Raw genomic sequence first — 25,031 nt, 5'->3', positions numbered from 1 at the left:
CTCTAAGGCGATATGACACCTATGTAGTAGAAGCAGAGTATCGTTAAACCTACTCTGAGGACTAGGGATGATTACATAACAAGGGAAGTGCACTTGCGGATCCAGATGGGTGCACGGGCCGCCCCCCCCCCCCCCCCTTTATTTCTTTTTGTTAAAACAAAAGAAATGTAAAAGAAAAAGATGGGGGGGGGGATGTATGCCCCTCTTTAATTTTGTAAAGTCACACTCTCTTTACGGAATTCCTGGATCCGCCCCTGAAGTGTAACAAAAAATAAGAAAGTGAAGTATTAACTTCATTAACTGCAGAGTAGTATAATGATTGGCAGGTAATAATCTACATCTTTCTGGTCAGTATTTGCATATTAAATGTTCACTATTATTTCCTTCACCATCAAAGTGTCCATAAGATGATGGAAGATAAGCAAATGATGGGGAGAGAAGATGAGGAGGAGGAGGAGGAGGATGAAGACTGGTCAATGCCATCTACTGTCCTGCCTGACATCACTTCACCCGCCTCATCCACTCCAATCATCCCGGGAGATACAGCTACTGCCTCGTCTCTAGGTATTTGTTGCAATCACCCCAAATACACTTAGTTTAATGTATGTATTCATGAAGCAGTTACAATTTGTATTTGTCATTATTATTATTATTATTATTATTATTAGTAGTAGTAGTAGTAGTAGTAGTAGTAGTAGTAGTAGTGTCATTATCATCATCATCATTATCATCTTGTCATTATTATTGAAAGTACATGTTGTACTACTACATTTTTTGAGCAAATACAGTTTGTACACTCAAGTATTGCAGTTAACACAAGATTTATGATTGTATCTGATGTGACTCATTCACTAACAAGTAATTGCCTCTGAATCAAGGGGATCAGAAGTTGCAGTGTTGTAGTTAGCTAATAAAAGTTCTGTCCAACTGGATGTACTATTACTAACCTGTATAAGCTGTTATTTTGCGTGCAGAAATTTTCGCAAATGGGGAGGTCACAGACATATTTGCGAGATGATATTTTCGCAAATTGACACCAAAAGGCTATTGTAAGTGCACTATTAGCCTAGTGCATGGCGACATTTTCACATGTTATTAAATTTGCAGTCCAACTGTGATTTGCATAATTCCCGAAAATAACTGATACAGTATTTGTGTGTATGTACTCCTTACATGAGACAACACTTTTTGTGTTCAATTGTATCGACCTAAAGTGCAGATTTGCATCAACTTCTATATACGCACAGAATTTGCAGACAAAGGGTACTTGCATTCCAAGCTGGGTCATTCCCGCACCATCATTCACATTGACCTGGACTGTTTTTACGCCCAAGTGGAGATGATAAGGAATCCCTCCCTTAGGGATAAACCACTTGGTAAGCAGCTGAGTCTACAATGTTTCTTGAATGGGACTTGAGTTATCATATTTTATACCTACTCTGCTCTCCAGCGCTATCATTTATGTATGTTTTGGTGTGTGTTTTGGGGGGTTTTTTTGGTTTTTTTGGTGTTGTTTTTTTACCAACTTCAAATGCTTGGTGGATTTTTAGTCAAGCTTTTCTCCAATGATTGTGTATGAGGTTTTGTTGATACATGTATTTTAAAGAATGATAATTCCGCCGATATGTCTATGCAAGGATGTCCAAACAAATGGAGGTGGAGGTGATTGCATCGCTCCCCCTTTTTTTTTTTCTGCTGAGCTTTCAACCAGTGAGCCATTTCACTGCACATCCATCCACCTGATCCATTTACTCACAATTTAAGATGTACTGGTAGAAACTGTTAGTAAAGTTTTACTGAACCTCCACTTGAACTACATTGATTTAGTGAGCCTCTGTTATTCTCTCCTGTAATTTTCACCAGTCTGAAGAATATAAAATGTTGTATGTAGTTGTCGCTTTTTTTTTTGTCCTTCGATTTAGATAGTGCTAACTTCATAGAAATTATACTAATAAGTTACGATGCATCAATGAAAGTCAATTCTAGAAGGACCTGTTATGTATAAACCCATGAACTAAAAAAACTATGCTGTCCTTTTTTATCCAAACCGATAAACTGTGTAGGCATCCAACAGAAAAACATCATAGTGACTTCCAACTACGTCGCCCGAGCACAAGGCGTGTCCAAGCTGTCCTACATCAAGGATGCTGTGGTCAAGTGTCCAGAGCTTGTGCTGGTCAAGGGAGAGGATTTGACCAACTACAGAGAGATGTCCAAGAAAGTGACAGGTGACACAGTAGTGAGATATTGCTCTTCTCGGGCAGTTAGAAGAGGAGATGAAATACTGCTATGTACAGTTGAATGTTGGATGCTTTCCTGTTACTCTCCAAAATTAATGCCTTTGTGCTTTATTGTACAGAAAATAAAGTGGTGAATCAGAGCAAGCTACCAGGAATAGTGCTGTCAAAAAAAAAAGAGCTGCAAACGGAAAAGTTTTTACAATATTAAGTCTTTTTTCTTCATTATTTTTTTTTCTAAGTAAAAATAGATGTCTGGATTTTTGTGTAGCATACATGATATGGGCAATTACCTATTATATGACCAAAATATCATTTCAGCCTTTGTAACGTAATATCTACTGTTGGTTGGTATCTTTTATTTTGATATCTAGAGGTTGGCAGCTCTGCAAATAGTTACGACTTTCTTAAGATATGCATAGAATCTCTAAGGTTTCAAGTTTCATTCCTGTATTTACTCATGCTGAATATTGATTCATGGTAGTTATTTTTTTTTTTTTTTTGCAACTCTCTGTAGTAATGTGTATTTTGCAACAAAATGAGACTTTTTTATGACATGCCCTCATTTTGTTATAAGTCCTAGAAAGTGAAGGAGGCAAAAACCTTAATGTTTGGGGATTAAAAAAGGAGTCCAGATGCTCCCATCTGGTTAGATCCCTGCTTTGTTCACTTTGTTCAGAAGCTTTCTCCGTATTTGGGCAGGGATATGTTGAATCTTGAGAAATTGATGATGAGGATTTCTCTCTGACTTCATCTCATGATAGAATTTCCGTTTCTTGAAAGGAAGATGTATTGACAGCCCCTTTCTTTTATTTTGGGTGTTTGGGTGTGTGTGTGTGTGTGTCTGTGTGTTTGTGCAGTATGTGTGATAAGAAAATAAAGTTTCAATACCATGTGATTACGTTGAATATTGTTTTCATCATCACAAAGTTGTATTTACTCTCAATAACACTCTTTCTTAGAGTTACTGGAGGAATTTTGTCCACTGGTGGAAAGGCTTGGCCTTGATGAGAACTTTCTGGACGTAACTGACCTGGTCCGAGAGAGACTATCTTCTGCCGGGCTGGAGGAAAAAAGTATTGTGGGGCATGTATACAAGGAGGAAGAAAGCAGGAAAGGTAATAATTCTCCTGAAAATCTAGAATGCAGCAATAACTGGGATCATATTTGATATCTGTTATTTGAAGTCCAATGGAAAGGGTGGTAGTTTTCAAATGATACATGCAGGGTATGTAAGTGAATGAAAATGGAGTGGTGTACTATTCATTGTGTTTTTATCACAATCATTCCTTTTTTCCTAAGGAGTAAATTTGTGAGATAACATAAGTTAAAGACTCTTTAGCATGGGGAGAGAAGGTTGACCTGATGGTCGTGACCTTCGTTTGCTGCTCACTGGGGTAAATTTGAAAACCATGACTAGCACATACCTACTAGAATGGAATTGCCCATCAGCAGTAAGGACCAATATGGCACTCATCTTCTATTTGTGCAATATTGGCTCTAACTCGTGGAATATTCCATGATATTCCACTCATTGCCATCCAATATATAGGCCTAATGTAATTATGAGAGAGAATTCACAGGGAACACACAGAATGATTCATCTGAAGAGTGTGAAATGCTATTTAGGGACTTATAACCGTCTGGAAATAGCATTTCAGACTCAATTGGACCCCGTTTACAGTGCGAGGCTCGGCCGCGGGCGAGCCGCGGCCGAGCCCAGCCCCGCTTCAGTGTAAACGCGCAAAAGGCCAAATGCGAGGCCAAAATTGGCCTCGCATTTGGCCTCGCTCTGGAGGTGGTCTCGGCCGCGGCTCGGCCGCGGCCGAGCCCTGCCTCTTCTTGGTGTAAACGCAAACTGGGCCAAATGCGCGGCCAATTGCGCGGCCAATTTTAGTCTGGCTTCCAAACCCTCTGCCTGTATCTTTCGCTATTCAGGATATTAACCCCCTCAAGGTCGAAAACTAGTATAGTTTAAGGTGGTTTTGTCCTGCAAAGGATTTTTTTCCTTCGGCAAAGGCCTTTGCCCGAACGGCGACTTCGTCGCCACGGAATTCATTTGGCAAAGGGTCTGAAAACCAGACTATACCAAATTGCGTTTGTTTACAAGCAGAGCGCCACTACGACAAAATATTGAAAGGTTTGAATCAAAAGCGCGGCCGAGCCCAGCAGTGTAAACGGACAAAATTGCGAGGCTCGGCCGCGCAATTGAGGCCGGACTCGGCCGTGGCCGAGCCGCGGCTGAGCCCGGCCCCGCACTGTAAACGGGGTCTAGGTTTGGACGATTTATTCATTCCCAACATCCAGCAACAAGAGCCATCATCTTTTATGTTAAATGGGCTAGTCAAAATGTTCTGAGAGTATCGCATACCTGTAACTTACATTCTGTGGAAGCCGCTTGTCGAGTATCACCTACAAGCCCATAGCTAGCTAGTTATCCACTAACCATTATAGGTTTAGAGTCTTTGTGTCTGATGCATATATCATTTGTGTTGCCTTATTTTTATCTAGCATGCACTCTTTTCCTTCATCGCCATTATTTTGATGAAACTGTTACATCATGTGAGAGCAGAATTAATGGTTTGCTGTTATGTGCTATTTGATTAATCCATATAACACAATGATTTAAAAGAAAAGGCATGTATTTTGATATCAAAGTGTAATATCTTTCCCCTTAGGTGTTAAACCAATCGGTTGTCACTGTGGCTGCAGAGATCGGCTGACGATGGGAACGGTCATTGCTCAGGAGATGAGACATGCGCTCAGAGATAGGCTCGGACTGACCAGCTGTGCAGGGGTGGCCACCAACAAGTTGCTGGCCAAACTGGTGGGCGGCCACCACAAGCCCAACAACCAGACCGTCCTCTTCTCGGACCATGTCGGTCACTTCATGGGGACCTTCACCAAAGTGAGGCAGATTCCTGGTGAGTGATACAGACAACAGGTTCCAGGGTACAGGGTTCCTGTCCCTTTCATTCCTTTTTTTTTTGGGGGGGGGGGGAGGGGGGGGGGTGGGGATATTGGAAAGACTAGAATTTCAAAGTAGCTTATTTAGTCAAGACTGGAGATGATATGGGACATGTAACACTCTTGATGCGATGCCTGCTTCGTTTCAACCCTTGATTAAAATTCAATTTCAGGGATTTGATTGTGCTCTGCTTTGAATTTGAGTTTATGTGAGATTTAAAAGTGCTATCCAGAACAGGGATGGCTTTAAGATTTTCATTATAAAGAGATAATTTTTCAGACAGGGTGTGACACTGGAAATGAGAAAGAATCATTATATGCCCCCCCCCCCCCCATGAAACTATGTTAGTATTACTGTATGACTGTACTTTTGTTCAGGTATTGGCCATTCAACAGGAAAGAAGTTGAATGAAAGGGGCATTTCTAGTCTCCAGGAACTACGTGATACGCCCATCTCACAGCTGATTGGCCAGTTTGGAGCTCAGCAGGCGGAGACCATGCTACGATTGGCACATGGTGTGGATGACACTCTGGTGACAAACAAAGGTCTTCCACAGGTACAGACTACTCCCCATGTCAATGTACCACATGATGATATTCAGTGGCAAATGGCAGTGAATGAAGTACAGGTGTAGGTGCGTGTGCATGTGTGCATTTGTGTGCGTGCCCTTACACATGCTACTTTATGGGGTAAAGGAAACATTACAGCAGAGTTGGCGGCTTTATTCCAGCCAGCTTGCAGGGTACAGAAACCAATCTTTGGGTAACCCACAGATCAGTACGTGTGAGGTTGTGTGTGTGTGTGTGTGTGTGTGTGTGTGTATGTGTGTGTTGGTGTGTACATTTGACATATACATAGAGAAAGAGAGAAAAAAAAGGACTAAGAATACAGAGCTCTGCAAACCTGTCTTTTCAATTTGTTGTATTACTAAACATCCCCATTCAAATAGACTTCCAACACAATTACAACTCATTTATATACTGCAAGCCCAGAGTGTTCAAGTGTGTTTGAAATTCATATATTTTTATCCCACATATTTCAGTTGGAAAAACGTGTAAAATTTCTGCATCCACACAGTGTTCACACATACACGTACGTGTATGTGTATTTGCAAAAGGAAAAGAAAATCAAGAATTGACTTTGTCAAGCAATATCAAGATTCCGTTTCCATCAAGAAGAACAGTGTATGTCTATCTATTTTCTGGGATGTCAGATATGCACATTTTTATCCCAGGAGAGTCAATCCCAGACTCTGTGATTACAGTATTTGCCTCTTGCTTGCCCCTTGTAACAGAGTTTGAGTGATGAGGACTCCTTCAAAAAGTGTGGCACACTCCCTGAAGCCATGGAGACAATGACTGGATTACTCACCAATCTCATCAAAAGGTAACGTTAATCTCTGCCTATCCCCAGTTCACTATCTCTCTCTCTTTCCTCAGCTGCTCTTCATTTTGTCTCTTCTGCAGCTCACTCACTCCTAAGAGTCTGTCACTTTGCTCCATCATATTGTAATGAGAACTTTTGGTAGCAGCAAACAAGTCACGACTGAAGTCTCTTGGTCACACAAACACTTTCGCAAAAGCTGTATCAATTCACAGCTGTTACGAGTGTGCATCTATATAACAGCAATGGATGAGAAAGATGGTGGCAGATTACTGTAGGCCTGCATGGGAAATTTGACCATAAATGCAAATTCTAAGAGGAAATCACGGTGAAGGCTCCCAGGTTATGGGAGATATGTGTACCATAAAAACCACTGTGTAATTGGCGAGAAAATACCTTCAGACCAGAAGACTATGCTACACACCACATGATATTTGACTTGCACCCCTCCCCACTCCTCCCCTCCCCGTCTCTCTGTTGTTTTTGCAGGTTAAAATCTGATGGCAGGACACCACGGACAATGCGGCTCACAATCAGGAAGTTCTCTCCAGGCTCTTGGCGGAGGGAAAGTAGACAGACAGGCCTTCCTCTGTCTCTCTTCAGCAGACAGGGTAAACTGAAAATAGCAGAAACTATGAGACCGGTACTGTTGTACTGAAAGGGTATGGGGGTGGGGCAAAATGAGCTGGGGTTTTAATGTGAAAAAGCCATTCTATCTTCACATTGACTTCAGTAAAAAAAAAAAAAAAAAAAAAAAAAAAGAGTGATGTGAGTGAAAAGGTCATAAGAATTACATCTTGCATAAGGAAAGTCATGTAACTTTGACATGTTTTCCAAAAGCAGTGAAACAGGTCACCATCACATATTCAAATAGATAAGGTGATGATTTTATGGCCTTATAAGTCTTAATTTGCTTGCCCTCAAATTTTTGCTGCAATTTATTATTTTTTTTTTGTCAAGAGATCAAAATGAAGAAACTATGTCAAGTTGTTTTAAAATTATAACAATTTTAAACATAGCTCTTCTTGTTCTAGTTAGCTGGCACTTCTCTCTAAATTTAAAGGCATCAAGAAAAGTGAAATCATGACATTATACTTCAACTAATGTGATGCCCATTTCATACAGTATACAGTGTTTTTCCTCATAAACCCCTTTCATAAGAACAATATGCCTTACACAAATAAAAGAGCTATGGATGTAGAGAGGTAAATGCTCATTTAGTCATTGCTCTACCATGTTAAATTTTGAATTCTGTGTAGATGTTTAAGTAGTATACAAAAAAAAAATAAAGCAAAGACACAAAAACTGATGCACTATTATAATAGTGATCTTCAATTTATCACTGCATCTTCATCTGTATGATATTCAATCATGCACTAAAATACTTGACTGATACATTTTTACCAACCTGTTAAGTGCACTCCACGTGTTCACTTTCGACTTTGCATAATTCTATTAAGAAATGAACTGCAGAAATCTATGCAAGTTACCCGAAGCATCCTATAACATTTGAATGAATTTTATATCTTTTCTTTTTCTTCAGATGATGGGGTACTCATGAACAGACTTCTTGACATTGCGCTTGATCTTCTCCGAAAGTTGCTCGACACGAGCCGTCCCTTTCATCTCACTCTCATCAACATCTGCTTTGCCAACCTGAGGTCAAAGGTCACCAAGGGAACACTGGACTCCTTCTTGGGCAAGAAGACTGGATTGGGGGAGGTAGTTGGCGCTCGATGTGACGAGGGAGAGCAATGCAAACTTGGTGAGCAGGGTGAAAAACTCCCAGTGAATGACTCCACCTTAGCAACTGATTCCTCCGTAGAAACCAGTTTCAGAGGAGGCAGAGCCATCAAGTCTTCTGGTGAAGAGTGTGCATCTCATCCCAATACTGCTGTCATACCCTTTGGGCCAAACCTCACCAGAGCGGGGTCTGACACCGGAGCGGAGGATGAGGAAAGAAGATTTAGAGAGGCAGATGCAGGGCTTGCCAAGGCTTACTGCGCAAAAAAGAAAGAATTTGATAAGCAGTCTTCTTTTTTCTCCAAGCGACTTGCTGGCTCCCCGAGCAGGTATTCAGAGGATATGAGGCCCGCAGCAAAGGTGCCACTAGCAGGTGGAGCATTTCCTGAATCGTCGTCCGACAAACATGGTGGGGTACCTGGGTCAGCAAGCCACCATGAGGAAAGGTTTACTCTGAGCGCAGGACAATTTCGACCTGTCCAAAATGACTTGGTTGAAACTTCTAACACAGATACCTTGGACACTGCAATACCCGGAAGCGGTAACATTGTAATGGGGAGCTCCTGTTTGGATGGTTGGGTGGATATGGAAAGCAGAAATCAGGAGGAATCACCAACTCGGGAGGAAGGTCCAGCCACCAGCGACATCCCTCCGGAGATCGACAGGTCGGTCTTTGCTGCCTTGCCTGACAACATGAAGGAAGAGCTCATGGGAAACTGGAAGAGAGAGAGGAGGAAAAGAGAGAGCGAATCTTGGAGGCAGACACCTCCGGCAAAATCTGCCAGGAAGAATGAGAAACCAGCAGCGACCAAGAAGAAGCAGTCTTCTGCCAAGACAAACACCATTACAAATTATTTCAAGCGGTAGCAGTACTCCTTGTGGTATTTGGGCTGTCAAATTCCAGATTTGTTCAGTATTAGACTGTATTAGGAAGTGTGGATGGCATTAGCACCGTACCTCCATCATCCCATGTTCATGATCGATATATCAAGGGCCCTTATTGTCCGAGAAAATGTTCCAAAGTTTAAAAGCTTAGCAGAAAACAAGTTGTGCACCATATGGTTTGACCGTCTAATGACATGCACAAGAATGGTAGTTGTCACATGGAATCTCAAGTGTAGTGGTGCTCTCTGTACACTGTTCAAATACCCACCAGCAGTAACTTGAAGGTGGCATTTGGCATCAGTCAATTGGTTTAGCTTCCACTAGTCAAGTGCTTAGCTATCAGAAATGGAAGAATGCTTTGGAGGAAGAGAGGGGTACCATGAATATAAAGTTTGTAAGGAAGCATGCATGACATTAGAATGCAGAAGTGATTTGTGTGTTGTGAAAGGGCCATAGAGAAAAAAGTATGGCACTTTTAGGAGTTTGAATTAAGCTGCTTGATAGGATGCAAAGAATGATGTACAGTACTGTCCGTGATTTCAACCATTTTGGAAAGCCATAGATTACATGGAACATTTTCTGTGTAGATTTTATTTCTTCAGCTCATCATAAAATGTAAATAAGTTTGTTCATATAAAAAAAAAAAAATCTCTATGCCGTCCAAGTTCTGGTTGTTTACAGATTTCATTGTCTCTTGTTAAAGGGAACGTAAACCCAAAGAGCAATGTGGATTGGGTGAAAGCAGTAACATTAGTGGAACACATCAGTGAAAGTTTGAGGAAAATCGGGCAATCGATGCAAAAGTTATGAATTTTTAAAGTTTTGGTGTTGGAACTGCTGGGTAAGGAGACTACTAGAGGTTATGACGTATGAGAGGACTACAACATAAAGAAAATATAAAGGGAATTCAATAGAAATTCATTTTTCATGAAAATTACAATTTCCATCAACTTAATACTGACAAATGTTAGGGGTATCACTTATTCCCACTGTTTTCTGAAAGCGGTTAGTCAAGTACTCTTTCATTTTGCTATAAAAGTGATTTTTGTGGAATTCCTTTTATATTTTCTTTATATTGTTGTCCGCTCATACGTCATAACCTCTAGTAGTCTCCTCATCCAGCGGTTCCAACACCAAAACTTTAAAAATTCATAACTTCTGTATCGATTGTCCGATTTTCCTCAAACTTTCACGGATGTGTTCTATTAATGTTAATGCTTTTACTCAATCCACATTGCTCTTTGGGTTTGCGTCCCCTTTAAATACTATGCCAAAGAGTAAATTTTGTCTGTTGTCTTGCATGGAGATGACCGACACATTTGAACAAGTACATGTACATTGTATTTATTGGACATCATTACTAAATGATTGACTCAGTTAGTCTTCAACTTTAAAGGGATGGTACGGTATTGATGGAGGCGAGGATTAGGCTTTTAACTTTTTGTGAGATATCAAGAAATCACTTATGAAATTATTATTATTTCATAAGAGGTTTCTCAATATCTCACCCAAAAATGTTAGAAACCTGAAGTCTCAACCGAAATTATATGATCCCTTTAACAAACAACTACAGTACTACTGTTTGAGGGCATGCATTCGCTTAGGCCTATGTCATCTCGGGTTCCATGAACATACATGTAGCTGCACCTTCAGACCTGTCTAGCATCAGTAGCATGGTTGTGCTCAGTTCACTAATTCTATCAAGGCCTGTGTCATTTTTTAGTAAACGCAAGTGGCCCTACTTCTCCCTCCTCTTGATGTTCCCTGTTTAGGCTCCAAGAGTGTGAGAGAATTAAAAGTAGTATATAGTTCAGGATGCTGCGCAGTGTGCCGCTGATCTCATCCTCCTCTCACACACGTTGACAGACACTTCTGGCAAACCATCATATAAGTGGACCTTTTCTATGTAGTCACATTAACATAAAGCTTAGTAATGTGGTTGCAAATAGACAGCAACTCCCATCTGTGTTTCTGTGTGTAGTACGATTTTCTTTCTTTTTTTTTCCCCAACTTCTTCACACCCTACTGAAGTGGTCACATGTGTGTATCAGCTGGTGTTCAGGCATGTTCCTGCTGCATGTCACTGTAAGCAGGAATTTGTTCATGATGGTATTTACTTTCCCTCAAGTTGTATTGATTGGAATTTATGTGAAAATACATTGAAATACACTTACTCCAAATGAGAGTATATTACCCTCTTTTTGTGCAGTTGTGTCATCAGTTTTGATTAGTTATTGTTGTTACATTCACTGATGTAATGTTCAGTTTAGTCAGGGGTCATACACAACTAGCCAGTTGATGTAATCCATCAGCAGTCATCACAGCTATCTGAACTTTGTTGTTTTCATGACTCAAATCAGATAATTCACACATGCAGACACCAGGGAAAAATACTGCATACATATCACTTCTTACGCTACAACCTTTCTCTGAACATCGCTTACTTAGACATCATGGCACATGAATGCACACCCACACAAAATTCCTTTGACTCTCAAAAGGGACTGCTCACATCATGTGCAAAACAGACAGGTATGTGTGCACAAAACAAGGAGAGCACATTGGAGTACAGCATAGGATCTTGTGTGAAGCGAGTTTGCATTGTCTTTAATAAATCAAATGGACAAAATGGTGAAGATTTAATCAAAATCGTACATGAAATGATTTTCTCTTATTTAGTATCACAGCTTTTCATGTGATGGAGATATTGGTTGCAACTACATGCACTTAAGCCGAGGTGATAATGTTGTCAACTTATAACTTCTCTATTGGTTTGTGACAAAAAATATAGGAAAATCTTGTTTTGGTCAATCATTTTGCACCATGCATCCCCCCCCCCCCCCAAAGTCCTTGTTGCTCGGCTTTTATAATGTTGGTATTTCAAGTCTTGAGTCTGTTTGGTTATTGTTACTCTGATATTGGTATGGAATAGCACTCTCTTCATTCCATACCTGAAGTATCTTTGGAAAGGCAAGTTACAGTGAGGACAAGTAACCCTTTCATAAATGACACTATAATCTTAACAATACCAAAAGAAGAAAAAGAAAAACTGTATTCAAATTGAATGATTCTTCACTCTGGGTCTGGAAGTGAGGGAGTATCCAGCACAATTTGCTGCTGATCATTCTCTCCACTGATTATGGAAAATCAATGCTGTAGCTGCTGGTGTATTGAGTTGCAAAGAGTCCATCAAGTGTCCAATGGGATGCTCCATGATAACCTCTCCCTGTTCTGTCCAGGGAGGATCGGTGTCAAAACACCACGACTTTGGGCCCAATTTTCTTCACCTTCGCCTTTGGCCTACTCATGAATGCTTCTTCCGCGTCGGCGCTCATGTGAGTCTTCTTGTGCATTACTGTTTGTGCAGTCACCGACACAGTAACCCCTGATGGAGAAAGGGACAATTAGAGAGAAAACAAAGATGGCAAGTTTGTCAGGTTACCATGGTAAACTCCTACAAGCATACATATTTCACATTACTGTAAAACCAGAAGAATTTGCGCCATGAAACTTTCGTAAATTGGAGCTGATGGTCTTTTTCGCATAATGAAACTTTTTCGAATTAGCAACCATTAAAAAATTATGAGTATACTACAGGCACTAGTAATACAGGGGTGTGTTGAACTCTTGCATGCGTGTTACATTCACAAATCTTGGCTCCTTGTGAAATTCACGAAAGTTTCATGCATGCAGAAATTCCTGGTTTTACACTATGCAGATGACTGGTGTGCACTGGGAGGGAATATACAGTACTTTCCACCCAAAGGCTTTGACTTGCTATTGAGCGAGGTTAAGGAAGAAGTTCAAAGAATAAGTTCAGGGACTTAGGATCCTCACCCTACCCTCCCCCCCCCCCCCTAAAAAAAAAAAAAGTAAACCCCTTGGTTAGAACATTCTCACAAATCTGGATATTCCTGACAAGTCATTGATTATTATCACTATTTTAAGAGTTAGTCGTAACATACTTTCTCAGTTTTGAGTAACACATACCTTTAACTTGGATCGGCACACGCTATGTACACATAATCTTTTTCTTTTTTTTTTCATGCTCATATTGCATGGCGTGAAAAAATTCAAAATCATTTCTTCTACCCCACTGCACTGCACACGAGAGACCATGTCACAAAACTTCCAGTCTTTGTAACTGACACTGTCATTTAGACTTGCAAATTACTAGTTCAAACCTAATCTGTAAACCACTTGATAACAGATGATTGACTAAAAATTCTTCAATTGGGGCACAAACACATCTCAACAACATTATTTCCTCTGTCTTGCTAAAAAGAAACACCAAACAACAGCATTACTCTGGTTAGGCAATTGTTGCTTCTTTACAAATGGAATTTACAATTTATATCTATTTTTCTCTGAGCAATAAAGAAGTATGTACGTCCATGATTTTTTTTTTTTTTTTGATTATGGCTACTACTAAAATACTGATCAATTCAGTGCTTATTTACGTTGATGCAGGGCAATTTGTCAATCAGTTGCAATAAAGAAGTACCGGTACTTGTAGTATATTATCACTCCCTTCCAAACCACGAGAGACTTTACATCATTAGCTGTTTCATGTAAACATGAAGAATTTTTACATTCAAGGTTTTTGTTTTCATTTCTATGTCTTGTGTGCCTTACAGTGGACTATGTGATTGATTTCACTCTATTTATGAAGGTGAACTTGCACATAAAAGGGAGCTCCTCTTAAGACAATAACAAGAACTTGACACAAATTACAAGCCCAATTTTGAACACACAGACCAAAGAGTGGTCTCAAGGTTTCTCCAGAACAGCATCACTTACCACATGCACCAAGCATACAAAGAGATTTCTCATACAGTATGCTCATATAGCGAAATAAGTTCATAAGGATGGTTGATAAACATAGATAAAAAGTTGCCAAAGCCATCGTTTGAGAAAGATGACAGCCCATCATTGAAACTGTCACAGGTAAATACAACTTTGGGATGTGTCTAGAGAACTCTTTATTTGTACGCTCATAACATTCTCACCTTTGACCGGTTTCCTTACTGGGCAATTCCACCACCTGTGTTCCACAGAGCCACACTCCTTGCATGCCCCGCCCTCTGGATAGAGCCCCCTGGGGTTGTCCGGACAGCTCCTGGACAGATGCCCCAACTGATGGCAGATGAAGCACTTTGCATATGGGAATTCGCCTGCGTGTCAGAATATCACAATTTTATTTTAAATGTCATTGTTTTGGAAATGGTCTCTGAGCACTTATAACGGAGAGAAAATACAAAAGGACACAATGTAAATAAAGGGAAAGAAATGGAGATGAAAGATGAAGAGCATTTCTCTGTCAAATTGCACTATAAGTTCTATTTAGGTGTTCAGTTTTTGCTTGCAATATCAACCCTTACTCATTAAAGGTAGCACTAACTTTCACACTAATCTGCATGGACTTACATGGATACATAGTGTATTCATTGAAACTATATTAGATTACCTTTTTTAAACTACAAAGCGATACAAAGATGCCACGAATCTGGCAACACATGAATGCATTTTCACACATTGTGATGACTGATTGGCTAGTGGGATGTTTCCATAAACCTGTCAGATGGGTGAAAGGCATGAGGTAGTTTTGAGCCTTCTAGTAATTGTTGTCGTGGAAATCTCACTGAGGGCAGGGAATAACTTTCCTGTTATCGCATCACAATTCGCTAAGCATTTTTTGTATCACTGCTAAATAAACTTTTTTTTTTTTTAAAGCAGTTTTCTGCCATAGAAGTGTACAGGATGACACATGTAAAACTACTTATCAGAGCAAAAATTGCTAATCAATTTGCATTGGACAATTATTCTCTGGAGGATGCCATGATTGATCTAATTTCTGGCATGGGTGACTTTTAAACAAAAACACAAGAGCATATACATGTACAAACATGGAGATTTTGTGGACTTCCTTGCAAATGAAACAGAAACGACAGTCGGGAGTACGAATGAAACATCTTCTTACCTTCTTCTCGTTTATCTACTTTGGCTGTACACTTGCTGATGTCATGCTCTGTGGACCCGCAGCGGAAGCAGATACCTGTACCCTGTTCCACATCCTCCTGCGTCTGTGGGCAGTCAGCCACACCGTGGCCAGGCTGGCGACAGTGAAAACAGACCTGGATGGTAAAGGTGGGGGTGGGGGAGGGGATCAACAATTGAATCACTTTTACAGTTTTCATTGAAGGTAGTATGTGTACACTCTTAACAATTTTTTAACTAAAATTCACAAAGACTAACTGCATGTAATATTTTTCTGATGAACACATAGATTCTGAACTTTAGTACCTTATTTTATGATTCAAATGTCATTATAACCACAGAATTGGCATGACAGTGTAAAATGCTGATTACATGATACAGTATGCGACCTTGGATAAAAAAAAACAACCCAGTAATAAGTCAGCAGGTGAGGCTTTGAATTTAGTTCAAATACTGCCAGAAGAGATTTCCAGCTTTAAAACCATTACTGGTATCTGTAACTTGTTCACATCTGATGTTCCTAATTAACTCACATTAAAGATAAAATCCAACACCTACAAAACTTTGAAGAAAGGGAGAATTTCAAGATAAGGGTCTTTTGACATATGTTGACTTTTGCAGTGTTGTGCATGGAGAACAGGAAATATGGGATTTAAAAACTGTCATAAGTTATGGACAGAATATTTGATTCTCCTGAGGCCTTGCATAATCATGAAGCACATTTCTATTAAAGAATGTTTTACAATATCGATGTTACTGCTATCTTGCTAAGTTTTATGCACAATCCTTTACACACACTTTCATGTATCACAATGGTAAAAGATGGACGGGGGATAAGTGAAGTTAAACCTAAAAAGAAATATTGTACACAAACGCTGCAAGAACACAGCTTGTTTTCAATCGTACGATCTAAGCTCTTCATATCAATTAGAGAAGGGAATCTTCTTCTCTGTTGGGAAGTACTGAAAACTGGATGTGAACCTTGTTGAATGAAAGCACATTATTGGAAAATCAATCTGTACCACACAAATATTGAAGGTTTTATGGTGCATTGACTAATCTATGAAGAATTGTCAAATTTGGGTGAAATTTTGTAATGCAAATACATGTATCTCAAATGGAAATCAAGATGCTGTAATCATAGTTTTGTCTTACCATCTTGTCAACCTTTTTCTTCTTTCTCTTTAATCTTCTCTCTTCCCTTCTCCTTTCCCTCTTCTGGAAATGTTCTAGCGAGCCATAAGCTTCGTCGACGCCACCTCCTTGCCCTTGAGAGGTCTTTGAGTCAATGTCCCTCCTTTCTGTTTGTCTCTGCAGGTCTGCCTCTATTACAACATCAACAATTGACTTGCTGGTACTGCCCAAGGGATTAGGAGCAAAGTCCTTGATGAACCGTTTTTTCATGAAACTGTCCTCCACTGGCTTGATAGTCTTCTTCTCCTTGCTGCTTCCCTGTGCTACTCCTGTAAACTTCCTTTTGCTCTGTATGTGCTGGAGGTTGGCAGCAGTTCCTTGCCTCTTTTTCCCCTGCTGTAAGTTTTCTGACTTTTTGTTGGTCCTCTGTAGTGAATCCACTTTACGCCCACTTTCTCCAAATTTCTCTGTCAGTTCTTCCCATGAAGAGGCCTCATTTGGCTTTTTCTTGTTGGCATTGCCCCCTCTCGCCCAACGAGTCATTGTGTCAGATGTCCAACTTGTTCTGTTTTGCCTGGAACAACAAGCTTCAAACCTGCAGTTGGTACAAGGTGTATTAAAAATGTGGTGAAATGTTAATTGATTAGAGTAACTAAGGGAGAGTCATGTCATGTAGTATGGTACAGCAATGCTCATCTTATACATGTAAACCAGTGCACTGCTAATTCACTGTATACAAACAGTAGAACTCTCATGGCCCACTGGCATCCGCATCAACCCTCTACCCAAAGCCTCTAAGGCATTTTGTGACTTCTACAAGCGGTAAGAGGGGAAAATAAGGTTATATGTCTGTATATTCATAATTTTATAAAGGACATAGTTTAACCTGAACCAGGCCCGGTACCAGGTACACTTTAGCATTTGGATCCTGAACTGTGTGATGAATGTAATAATTACCCATCACCTTTAAAAGCATCAGTGGGTTGTTTTCATTGTTGTTTTTCCTCTCTCTCTCTCTCTCTCAGCTCTTGTCACTCAAATTGAGTGTCAATCAGTCATTAATTCATTAAACTTACTACTACTACTACAAGGTCTACTAGAAGTAGAGTAAAACCCCCAGTTTTTGGCCGACCTCCAGAATCCGGACACTTATCATTTATTACAAGTCAGCAAATTCTACTGTCACAACACACACATTTCACATATCACTGGCACACTCATTCCACCACAGGAAAGTGCCCGAGTCACCTCCAAAAATCCATCTAAAATCCCAAATTTTACTGTCAAAAACGCACAATCGGTGCAACTTTTCTGAAGTGCATGCGAATTAGATGTACATTTGTAGGTCCCATGTAAAGAATCAGGGTCGCCAAAAAAGCACTAAAAATTGAAAAATTATGCCGTTCTGTTGCGAGATTGTTCACTAATCGCAAAGCTCAGAGTGTGATGGTATCCTCAAAACACAGAAGAAAAAACAAAATCTCTGTACGTGCCGATGCAGTGAATAAATGTACAGAGGCTGAATGCAAGTGCCGAGTCACAAAAATTCAGACATGAACGGGCGCCGCAACGTCCCCGATGCAACCTTGCACCAACAAGGTATGGCGCGTGCTCATTTTTCAGCAGCCTTGTATGCATATTGACATTAAACGCGCTTAGAGCATGTCTGAATTTTGGAGAGGCTGTCCGAATTCTGAGGAATGGACAAGGTGATAATATTTGGGAATTTTGTGAAATATTATGATGTTAACAAAATCAATATTGGGAAAAAGTAGTTTGATATATTTAACATACATTGTTATAGATATAATTTTGTAAAGTATTATTTGAGTTGAACAAATACTGCAGATAAGCTCAAGTGTCCGAAAACTAATGGTTTTACTTTAGATTCTAAAAGTTAACACAACACTAACAACAGTTACCAACCCTGGTTGTGCTGTGTGGCTGTGGTTGAGGATTGTCATTCAATGACTAATGGGTAAATATTACTAAATATTTACAGCCTAATTGAATTATATTTCAGTTTCAATTATTTTCGGTAGATACCGGTACCTAGTCTCTAGACCCTACTTAAAAGTTCTTGGAAATGGAATCTATTCCTGATTTGCACAACTGGGCTGCCGATCATTTGACACTGCACTGATCAGACAAGTACAAATTAATTAGACACCAAATAGTTAACTCGTAGTCGTACTAAATTTACTACTACCGTACAGTACTAGCGTACTCGTACTCGTATCATGTTGCGTATACGTATGGACATGGTATGCTGTACCCTGTCGTAGAGAACTTCTGATCCATCCAGCTAGCAGTAGCAGTTAGCTAGCTAAACTACTACTAGTAGGCCTACTAGGGCAGACTAGTGTAGTAAACTCCCGTACTATAAACTAGTAGATATTCTAATGTACTAGAATGTAGGTTTAGTATTGCTTGGTACCAGGTAAGCGAAGCGCTCTCTGTAACAACGTTAACCTGTTAACAGGTTCAATACTACCTAGTAAGTTAGCTACACGCAGCCGCTGTAGAGACAGCGGCTGCGTGTAGTTACTAGTATTTACATTGTACTAGTAAGTATGAGCGCCTTTGACCGACAAGTAGGACCTAGTTTCTATGTCTAATTCCGCGAAAAAGTTCTCATTTATGATAATGACATTTGCTGGGTCATATAAAGAAAATGTCATTATTATAAATGAGAAGTTTTTCGCGGAATTAGACATACTTGTCGGTCAATGCTGCCCGCTTCACTCATCGTGATTATAGGAAGAGCACATCTTCATCGCAGTTCGTGTCAAACCTGGGATGGGACCTCCTCCATACTCTTAGACTCTGTGCACAAGCAACCATGTTCTTCAAAATATACCACAACCTCGTAGACATTCCTCTCCCACCAACCATTACCCCAGCCTTATTCATTGGTAGACGAGACCACTCCCTAAAACTCACCATTCAGGATGCAAATGTAGATGCCTTCAAGTATTCTTTCTACCCACGCACCGTCAGAATCTGGAACAAACTATCTTACGTAGCTGTTACTACACCCTCCCCAGCTACTTTCCGGGAAGCTGCTGTCCCCATCATTAGAAGCATGCAGCCTCCCCCTGGATTCAGGCTCCTGTAAGCCCGGTCATGTTTTTACTTGCACTTCACACTTTTTATTGTAAATATACTTTCCTAATCACTGTCAGCCGTTGACTGCACACATGCACATCATCCCGGTATAGCTTCCAGAGTGAGCTGCAAAAGGGATTACCACTTCAATGCTATGAGCGCCTGTGAGCGCAACTGTCTATCCACCAATATCCCACAAATATTCAGGTGTACGGGACTACAATGAGCTGAGCTGGTAATACACTGGTACCGTAAATGCGAGTGACGGGAATGTTAACTTTACAAACGCTCGCATTACTCCTTAACATGAACTAACAGCAACACAAAATCGAAAACTAAAACTCTTACAACATATTAGTTATCATATATTTACCCAAAATAAGCACGAAAATTGACTGGATAGTTGCGAGAAGCTTCGGTCTTTTCACTTTTGAGGACGACACACCACATGCAATAGTAGTCTTCAATCCAGACGTCACGCCCACGCATTCAAAAACTCAATTCTTCCTAGCCGCCTCGCGCGCCTGGCTGGGAGGAAAAACAATCGTTAGTGAGTTACATTGGCTATCGACATATTTGTAGCTGTACTGCAGCTGTTTCGAGTATTAAATTCCTGATCAACATCGTTTAAATTTCTCTTGTGCTACTTCACAGAAAAGGGGGTTGATGCCATCTTGATGAATATGCCAGGCAGAATTTTCAGCATTGACTACTAGTATTTCCCTTCTCAGTTCTGAAAACACTTGAGGCATTGTTATGGTCTCTATAGTTTGAAGACTTCCATGTTAGTTTACATCTTTTGCTTGTATAGGCCTACCTGATTCTAGAGTAGCACAACATTCTGTTACATGTATGTTCTATGTCTAGAAACTTCCAAACATCTACGGTACTTCTCTATTTACTTCCTGGTTACTTCTTGTTTTTGTGGGTTTTTTTTTCCAGTTTAGTTTTGTTTTGGAAAAGTCATATTTGTTGCTCATTTCCTTGTGGACTAAGCATACCATTTGAAACCCCCCTCCCCCCCCCCCCCCGGCACTGAAAGGCCTTCAACTACCATCACTCTGCCCATACACACACACAAGTTGAAAAACAAAAGTCACATGTTGCAGCAAAGTCTTCCATCCAAAGGTTGCTACTTTAAGACATAAAAATCTTGATCAAGTTCACACAAATTCATCAAAACTCATCTTCAGAATAGGCAGTCAGATAGATGAAAATGATCTTTTTTCTTCTTCACAAATTTGCACATGCAGTGACTTAAGGGATGGTACAGTGTCCGTTGAGATGGGGTTTGAGGTTTCAAACATTTTTTGATGACGATATTCTTTAGATGATGAGAAACCTCTCATGAAATATGAAATAGCACATATAACAAGAAATTAATTCAAAGCCTATTTGATGAATATTGGTTTTGAAATGGCTGATAAATTCAAAACAAAGCAATCCTAATAAAAGGTGGGATTCACCTTTTATCATATAATCACAATGTTTTGCTTTGTTTTTGGATATCTCGGCTATTTCAAAACTGATTTTTCAGCAAATAAACTTTGAATTCTACTTGTTATGCTTTTTAGCATTTCATGAAGTGATTTCTAGGTATCTCAAAAAAACTTAAAAGCTGAATCCTCACCTTAGCCAATACTATACCGTACCATCTCTTTAGGACTTCAGCAGTAGAGTCACAGGGGTCTAGGGCATTTACTCCCTGGGCAATTACCCCAGACCCTTCCCCTGGCCCTAATCCTAATCCTATCCCTAACCCTAACTCTCAACCCTATACCTAACCCTAATCTTCGCTCTAATCTTACCACTAACCAATATTTAGCTGGGGTGGAGGGGTGGGGGGTAACTGCCCGGATATGGAGTCACAGATGTGTTTGTTTTTTTGGTGGGGGGGGGGGGGGTTATTTACAGGTAGAAAATGAGTGCCATTCACATTGCAAACTATAAATCATAAGGTGTGTTCTACTTAAATGGCACTTTGGTACATGTAGTCATCATTTAGCTTTGAAGATGCTGAGGTGTTCATTGTATAAATAAAAGGGCAATTCCACTCTTATGTTCGAGTTGGCTTGACTGAGAAGATTAAAGTCACAACAGAACAGTAGAAATTTCATCAAAAGTGGACTAAATGAAAGGACAAGTTCACCTAATATACATGTGGACTGAGTGATTGATGCAGCAATATCAGTCGGACACATCAGTGACTGTTTGAGGAAAATCAGACAATTGGTTCAAAAGTTACGAATTTGCTAAGTTTCGGCACAGTCACTGGTGGATGAGAAGATAACTACAGTTTATGATGTCACATGTGTAGAACGATATAAGAAAATATAGAGAGAATTCCACAAAATTTCATTTTTCAAACAAAGTACACATTCCCTAAACTTGTTACTGACATATGATAAGAGTAATTAAGAGTAATATCATTCTCCCTGCCTTCTGAAAGAGGAGAGTCACATGCTGTTTTATCATGCAAGAAAAGTGAAAATATGTTAGATTTTCTTTACATGTAAATTCGTGGATTATCAGTCCAGGCATGTGACATCACAAGCTGTAGTAGTCTTCTTATCCTGCGAAGGTGGCACCCGAAACTTCAAAGATTAAGAACTTTTGAACGGATTGTGCAATGCACACACACATATATACATACACGCACACACAAAACCTTGCATAAATCAACAAAACAACAACAAACACATAACACGTCTACACAGAGTTAGCTGTATCTTCAGCTACCTCTAGTCGTAGCACGGTACGATTGTTCAAATAAACAGAAAAGGAAGTCCAGTCATGAATGTAATGTACACTGTTTCTATAGGCCAAAATGTATGATCAGCTACATTGACAACCCCTTATAATATCTTGATCACAACACTGTACTGCACTGATGCATATCAGATTCAATGTGAAATCCAGAGGGAATCAAGAAAAATATTGATCTAGAACTGTATGATTTGTATTGCATCTTAAGTAAAATTGGTATAGCAGTGCAGCATTTCCCATGCATTGAAGGGTGCGTACAGTTCTGGTCGAGGTGAGGATTTAGCTTTGAACGTTTTGCGAGATATTCAGAAACCATTCTATGAGATGTCAAAGAGCATGCAATTCTAAGGGGTATCAAAAGTTTTTTTTGATGAAAATCGGTTTTGAAATGGCCGAGATATCCAAAAACAAGGTGAAACAAAAAGATCCTAATAAAAGGCGTGGCCTGTCGCCTTTTATTATTATCACTTTTTTGGATACCTCAGCCATTTGAAAACCAATTTTCATCAAATAAACGTTGAATCCTTCTTAAAATTACATGCTCTTTCATATTTCATGTTTCTCATTATCTCACTTAGGAAAAATCAAAACATGAATCCCCACCTCAACCAGTACATGTACTGTACAGTCCCTTTAAAGTGAAATGCTTTGACAATGGCAAGGCCCAAGAAAACTTTGGCCACTTTTGAAATTTAGAAACTGTCCCTGCTGTATTTCCACTTCATTTCTTCACATCCAACCAGCATCAAGACAGTATAGGAATGACATTGACAAATTAGTGAACAGCCAATATCCACAGATGTCGAATAGCAAAAATGAAATCATTTAATGATCATAATTCGGCTACGATGCCAGTCAATGGTTCAAATTTGATAAGTTTATCAACAGAATTTAGTATTCCTTGTGGGTCATACACTAAATACTATGAAACCCTTATCATGAATAAAGAAGATATTCATATCTACAACCTAAATACAATAAATACAGTTTGATTTAAATGTCACTTAATATCTTGATGTTAATTTCACTCCTTATGTTACACCACTACTTGGCCACGTTTCAGATTTCACCCCCCTCCCCAGAAATCAGCAAAAATCACTTTGTCTAACAGCACCACAGAAAAATTACAGATGTTATGTTTAGAAAGTGTGCTGACACAGATGTATACACTCACACTATACACATTACTATCACTGCATAGCAGATGCATGCAGGATCTGTTTCAAGGAAAGGAACACCCTAACTCTACAGGGTTGTCATAAAGTTCATTCAATCTATCTCTTGTACAGACTACTGCTCACTCATAAAATTGATTGAATTACAGGACACCTATCTGTTTAAATGCATGTAAGTCTGTTGAGAAACTAGGAGTAGGCTGATTTATTCTTTCATGAATGGGCTTAGTTACAATTGTGCTGTCATTACAGAAATGTGAAATACAGTGTAATACTGAAACCCAAATTTGTTTCCATCTTTTGACCAGGATCGGTCGCTTACTATTTCAACACACGTGTTTGGAGTGTAAGATGCAGTACCATTATATACAGACTAAGCAAAAAGATGATTACAAAAAAAAGCAGGATAAAAGAACACATTATCACAACTGCAATACAGGAATTTGCAAAGAGTCAACGAGACCATCAAATGACAGACCTATGTCTTGGACGATTCTAGTTTGCATGGGATGTGGCTTGCATGGAATGGAATAAAATACCAAACTGCAAATGTCATAATTGGAATGTGGCAACTTTGCAGGTACTGGTAGGTCCTGCAGCAGCTTCTGGAAATTTTCATGTATAGAAATAAGGGAAGAGGTTTGGTCAATTGTAAAACGTGCTTGCACACACAGATCAACACATATAGATGAAAGCTTTATATGCAAGATCTACCATTTCAGCAAACTACATCAATAAAAGTAAAAGAAAAGAGAAGTATTTCATTACTTAACACTGCTACAAGATTTGAGGCTGGATCTGACCTCACTGCTACTGGCTACCACAGTTGAATCTCATTCATTTATCTGGAGTTGCAATATTATAAGACAAAGGAGTAAATAAAACCATTGACATTGAATGGTACTCAAACAGCAGTATGACTGTTTGACAGTGTTCAGCTTAAAAGAGGTTAATGGTACAGGGATAACTCCTGGCTCTGAATATAATACTTCACCAGTATTCGGTGCCTACATTTGTAACTTGTTCATACTTCTACAAGGATACGAATGTTAAAAGTTAACAAATTGCATTAATGACTCATAGTACAGACAGCAGAAAATGTAACTAAACAGAGTGCACATTGGATATGATGAACAGCAAAGACCATTATGTGTCTGCATAATACAGAAACAACTGATTATATCTTCTCAAATGTACATTAAAATGTCATGAAATTATACACTGCATGATGCTATACAGTGAAAATCACCTACACATTGCAGAAGATATGGATTATTTCTACTCAAAAGGTACATTTAAAAAAGAAAGGTCAAGAAATTACACTGCGCATGATTACAGTAAGAAGACACAAGATAAAACTAAGCAGACTGCTAGCTGTATTACTTTCCACACTATAAATTCAAGGAATTTGTCACTGTGCCATTCTTACACTAAGCAACACTGCTGAAAAGTGGTAATACATCTCCATGTTACAATCACGACACACCATCACACATGCACAAATCTGAGAGAATTAGCGATGAACACGCAGTGAATTGCCGTCGTGAGCTAGACATGAATTTGTATTGTCCAATACTTTTTACAACAAAGAAAATATGTGAGCATTAAAAAAAACCCAACCAACAGCAAGGTTAT

At 39.5% G+C, this 25,031-nt stretch overlaps 2 protein-coding genes across 2 annotated transcripts; one reads left to right on the top strand and one right to left on the bottom strand.

Annotated features, from left to right (window-relative positions):
• The first annotated feature begins 410 nt into the window (after positions 1 to 410).
• On the top strand, positions 411 to 9,991 carry LOC140231205 (DNA polymerase iota-like). Its single transcript, XM_072311351.1, has 9 exons — positions 411 to 564; positions 1,248 to 1,376; positions 2,064 to 2,228; positions 3,200 to 3,355; positions 4,916 to 5,161; positions 5,583 to 5,761; positions 6,500 to 6,591; positions 7,078 to 7,199; positions 8,132 to 9,991. Exons 1-9 carry the CDS (start codon positions 411 to 413, stop codon positions 9,196 to 9,198), a joined length of 2,310 nt encoding a protein of 769 aa, XP_072167452.1. The 3' UTR covers positions 9,199 to 9,991.
• A 2,358-nt stretch (positions 9,992 to 12,349) lies between these two features.
• On the bottom strand, positions 12,350 to 19,911 carry LOC140230754 (zinc finger CCHC domain-containing protein 9-like). Its single transcript, XM_072310890.1, has 5 exons — positions 19,829 to 19,911; positions 16,369 to 16,942; positions 15,197 to 15,350; positions 14,226 to 14,390; positions 12,350 to 12,601 (listed from the first exon to the last, which is right to left on the bottom strand). Exons 1-5 carry the CDS (start codon positions 19,903 to 19,905, stop codon positions 12,468 to 12,470), a joined length of 1,104 nt encoding a protein of 367 aa, XP_072166991.1. The 5' UTR covers positions 19,906 to 19,911; the 3' UTR covers positions 12,350 to 12,467.
• Positions 19,912 to 25,031: the final 5,120 nt, after the last annotated feature.

The sequence above is a fragment of the Diadema setosum genome, chromosome 7 (assembly GCF_964275005.1).
Source record: "Diadema setosum chromosome 7, eeDiaSeto1, whole genome shotgun sequence".
In the NCBI taxonomy this organism is placed as follows: domain Eukaryota; kingdom Metazoa; phylum Echinodermata; class Echinoidea; order Diadematoida; family Diadematidae; genus Diadema; species Diadema setosum.
The sequence above is the reverse complement of the archived record's forward strand: the minus strand, read 5'-3'. Positions and strand labels throughout refer to the sequence as shown.

What these genes read in the sequence shown, in the direction of transcription:
- LOC140230754 (XM_072310890.1), bottom strand. Translation starts at nt 19,905, where the DNA reads ATGTGGTGTGTCGTCCTCAAAAGTGAAAAGACCGAAGCTTCTCGCAAC. An exon ending in AGAAAAAGGTTGACAAGATG is followed by an intron (nt 15,351 to 16,368) that starts GTAAGACAAAAC and finishes TTTACCATCCAG; the next exon opens with GTCTGTTTTCACTGTCGCCA. An exon ending in AGTAAGGAAACCGGTCAAAG is followed by an intron (nt 12,602 to 14,225) that starts GTGAGAATGTTA and finishes TTTCTCCATCAG; the next exon opens with GGGTTACTGTGTCGGTGACT.
- LOC140231205 (XM_072311351.1), top strand. Translation starts at nt 411, where the DNA reads ATGGAAGATAAGCAAATGATGGGGAGAGAAGATGAGGAGGAGGAGGAG. An exon ending in CCTTAGGGATAAACCACTTG is followed by an intron (nt 1,377 to 2,063) that starts GTAAGCAGCTGA and finishes TAAACTGTGTAG; the next exon opens with GCATCCAACAGAAAAACATC. An exon ending in CTCACCAATCTCATCAAAAG is followed by an intron (nt 6,592 to 7,077) that starts GTAACGTTAATC and finishes TTGTTTTTGCAG; the next exon opens with GTTAAAATCTGATGGCAGGA.